We start from the raw sequence: 3,419 nt of genomic DNA, 5'->3' as shown, positions 1-3,419 counted from the left end.
GGCAAAAATACACAAGGGGTAGTAGGCAAACAAGACACACCTGGGAACAATCAAATAACTAATCAACAAGAAAAATTACAAAACCACTAGAAAAAATGTCACAGAACAGGAACATAAAACATAAAAGTCCACACAACAGGGAACACAAGACAGGGATCATGACAACAGGCAAGGTAAATTCAATCTAAAATCTGATTTCCAGATTTATTTTAATTTTAGACTTTGCCCTTCAGTCACTATTGTTAATTATTAAAAATTTTAAATGAATATTATCTTGTATGAGGACAGGTGCTTCCAAGTCACTTATTATTCGGTATTTATCATCCAATACATCAGAAATTCAAACATTCATGAACACAAAGGGTTAATAAGCAGCAATGTCCTCTTTCACAAGATGACAAAAAAAAATTGGGTCTGTTGCCAAATGATACAAATTCCTATTGTTGTTCATCAGCTGACCATTCTTTCAATAAAGCAAAAAGCTGACATCTGAAGTTAATTGATGTCACTGACGATGTCTCTTTTGCTAAAGCATATAAATGGATCCCAGTAGCCCTCTCTCAGTACTGAACTGGGACAACACTGATTCAACACAATGGGGAAGGTGAGGCTTTTGTCCATCTTTGTCCCACTGAATTTTTGCAAGTTGAATAAACAATGCCATCTGCACAACTGTTGGAAGGGTTGTTTTAGCTGTGTGTGAATGCAACAACAAAAACAACATAAAATAAAACAAAAAAAATCTATTACAGATTATCTTCTATGAAGACAAGATCTTTCAGGGCCGTTCCTATGAGTGCAGCAGTGACTGCGCTGACCTTCACTCTCATTTCAGTCGCTGTAACTTCATTCAGGTTGAAAGTGGAAACTGGATAGTATATGAGCGGCCACACTTTATGGGTTACCAGTACTTTCTGCGCCAGGGCGAGTATGCTGACTACCGACGTTGGATGGGTTTTAATGATTGTATCAGATCCTGTCGAATGATACCCCAAGTGAGCCCTCCACTTTAAATTATGGTTCAAATCTTACAATATGCTTGGCCTATACATGCTTTTAGCATGTTTAGCATTACAGCAAACAGTGATGTTTAAATAAATGTGTTTTCGACCCATAGCACCAGGGATCCTACAAAATGATGATCTACGAACATTCAGACTTTGGTGGTCAGATGATGGAGTTCACTGACGACTGTCCATCCCTTTATGACCACTTCCATTACAACGATATCCATTCTTGCAATGTTCAAGATGGATACTGGATCTTCTATGAGCACCCTAATTACAAAGGCACTCAATACCTCCTGAGACCTGGCGAATACAGGAGGTACAATGACTGGGGTGCTATGAGCTCAAGAGTTGGTTCTATCCGACGTATTACCTCCTAAAACTGAAAGGCAGGAAGTTCTGGAATTAAAGAAACTATACAATAGGGCTGTCACGATTCCTTGATTAAATTTGAGTTCTTGATTTTAAAAAATCCTTGATTGCAATTTACCAATTTACCTGGTCGAGTAACCAGCAAAATACCAAAAGTGCCACATTCCACGGACGAGAATCCATGAACCGCATTATGAGACAGTTTCTTTTAAGGCTGCACAATGTATTAAACCCATTTTAAAAAACTACAGCACAGATAATGCTATTGAGTGCTTTAATTATTTTCATGCGCGCAGAGCTGCTTCGTATACAGATGCTGTTCCACATGAACTGTTGTGGAGCGTCTCAAACTACATCTCTGCATATGCTATGAGTTTGGGTTGCTTATAACATTCATCTTGGAACACAATGTGTACCATTTCATCAGATTTGTAAGGTAAATCATTTATAAACCTACGCCAACACAGGAGAATACATCAGTTGTTTCTAAACAACACCAATTATATTATGTATATTATTATTATTATTATTATTAACACATACTATTATGTTTTAAGGGCTAGTAGGCTGATTATTAGTTTCTGTCCTGTACATTGAATACAAAGCTGTGTAACTATTTATTGTATTTAACCATTCTTGTCAGGTTTTGCAAGAACGTACTTTCACGCTGCCTATAGTTGATGTCTAGAAACTGCAAATGTTGGTAAAAACAACCTTTATGCTCAAATAAAGCAGAGTTTACAAAAATAAATGCTGTATTAAATGTATTAAGTGTTCTCCTAGTACTGACCTCTTGCCTGCTCCTCACCAAAAGTCTCCAACCATCTAACACATTCTCATTAAAATACATCACTCTAGTGACTTATAATTTCAACATCTCAATATTCATCAACCAACATTCTAACTTCAGACAATTCAGGTACCATAAGCTCTACTCTCAATATGTCATAAGACGTATTTATCGGCAACTTTAACCATAAATTAACCATGTCCATCAGTCTCATCCACGAAGATTATGTGAAGTGTGACCATATTGTAGAAGAGCACACAACAATTGAAACTCCTTTAATGCTTAAATAGAAAAAATGCTGAATAGACAGGTCTTTAGAAGACAGTAAAACTGTCCATCACTAAAATTAAAAACAAAGAAAATAACTAAGACAATAAAAAGATTATTTCTGTACATTAAAAAAAATATCTTAATCCATTCTATATGTTAACAATCATTCATAAAATCTGAGCGCACTATTTCAAAATTTTATGTCATCCCATGAGGAATTATACATAAAAAAAACACTCACCAATTACAATGCTCTTCAGCTTCAGGCTTTGGAAAGTCATCATCTTCCTTTTCACCTCTCCTTTTGACTGTTTATTGCTGGATCATTTTTATTGTTTGCTTCATAAATCATAAGACATGTACGTGTCCTTCCCATTGACACAGCCCATCAGTCCAAATGTAAGTACCTGTTTTAAAATATAAAATATAGATGAAATGAACTAATTTAATAATTGATTATCTTTACAACGGAACTGAATCAACACTGAACTAACGTTAGCTGAATAATGACACTATTTTCTTTTAGAAATTATTTTCTTTTTCTTTTCTGTTATAACTGTAAAGCTGCTTTGAAATAAAACGGCTTGCCGTATTGTATAAAACGCTATATAAATAAAGGTGACTTGACTATTAACACTAACATATTCTATAACTCCTATCTGAGAATGCCATTTAAAAAAAGCATAGAATATTTAGTGGATAATCACATCAAAAACACCTCTTTCCATTTGAAATGATTGCTGAAAAGATATTGCAGATATTGCTGAATATGGAAGCTTAAGTGTAGCAGAATTCAATTTGCAATGTAATATGCAAAATGGCAATGCAATATGTAAAATGACAATGCATTTCAGTATTTAAATTTACATTTTACATACCATGTGTGCAACATTTGTTGCAAAATGATCATTCAAATTGAATAATATAATTTACATTTGCTATTTCATACACTAGTTTTAACATATCATTTAAACATATAT

At 34.4% G+C, this 3,419-nt stretch overlaps 1 protein-coding gene across 1 annotated transcript; it reads left to right on the top strand.

The window, feature by feature from the left end:
* Nucleotides 1–595: 595 nt before the first annotated feature.
* Nucleotides 596–1,387, top strand: LOC307128737 (gamma-crystallin M2-like; the record flags this gene model as incomplete). Its single annotated transcript, XM_079820680.1, has 3 exons — nt 596–604; nt 753–995; nt 1,118–1,387. The coding sequence occupies 3 exons, from the start codon at nt 596–598 to the stop codon at nt 1,385–1,387; spliced, it is 522 nt and encodes a 173-aa protein (XP_079676806.1).
* Between the last annotated feature and the right edge of the window lie 2,032 nt (nt 1,388–3,419).

This window comes from Gobio gobio (assembly GCF_949357685.1).
Source record: "Gobio gobio genome assembly, chromosome: 7".
Lineage (NCBI taxonomy): Eukaryota > Metazoa > Chordata > Actinopteri > Cypriniformes > Gobionidae > Gobio > Gobio gobio.
This window is presented reverse-complemented; position numbering and strand designations above follow the sequence as displayed.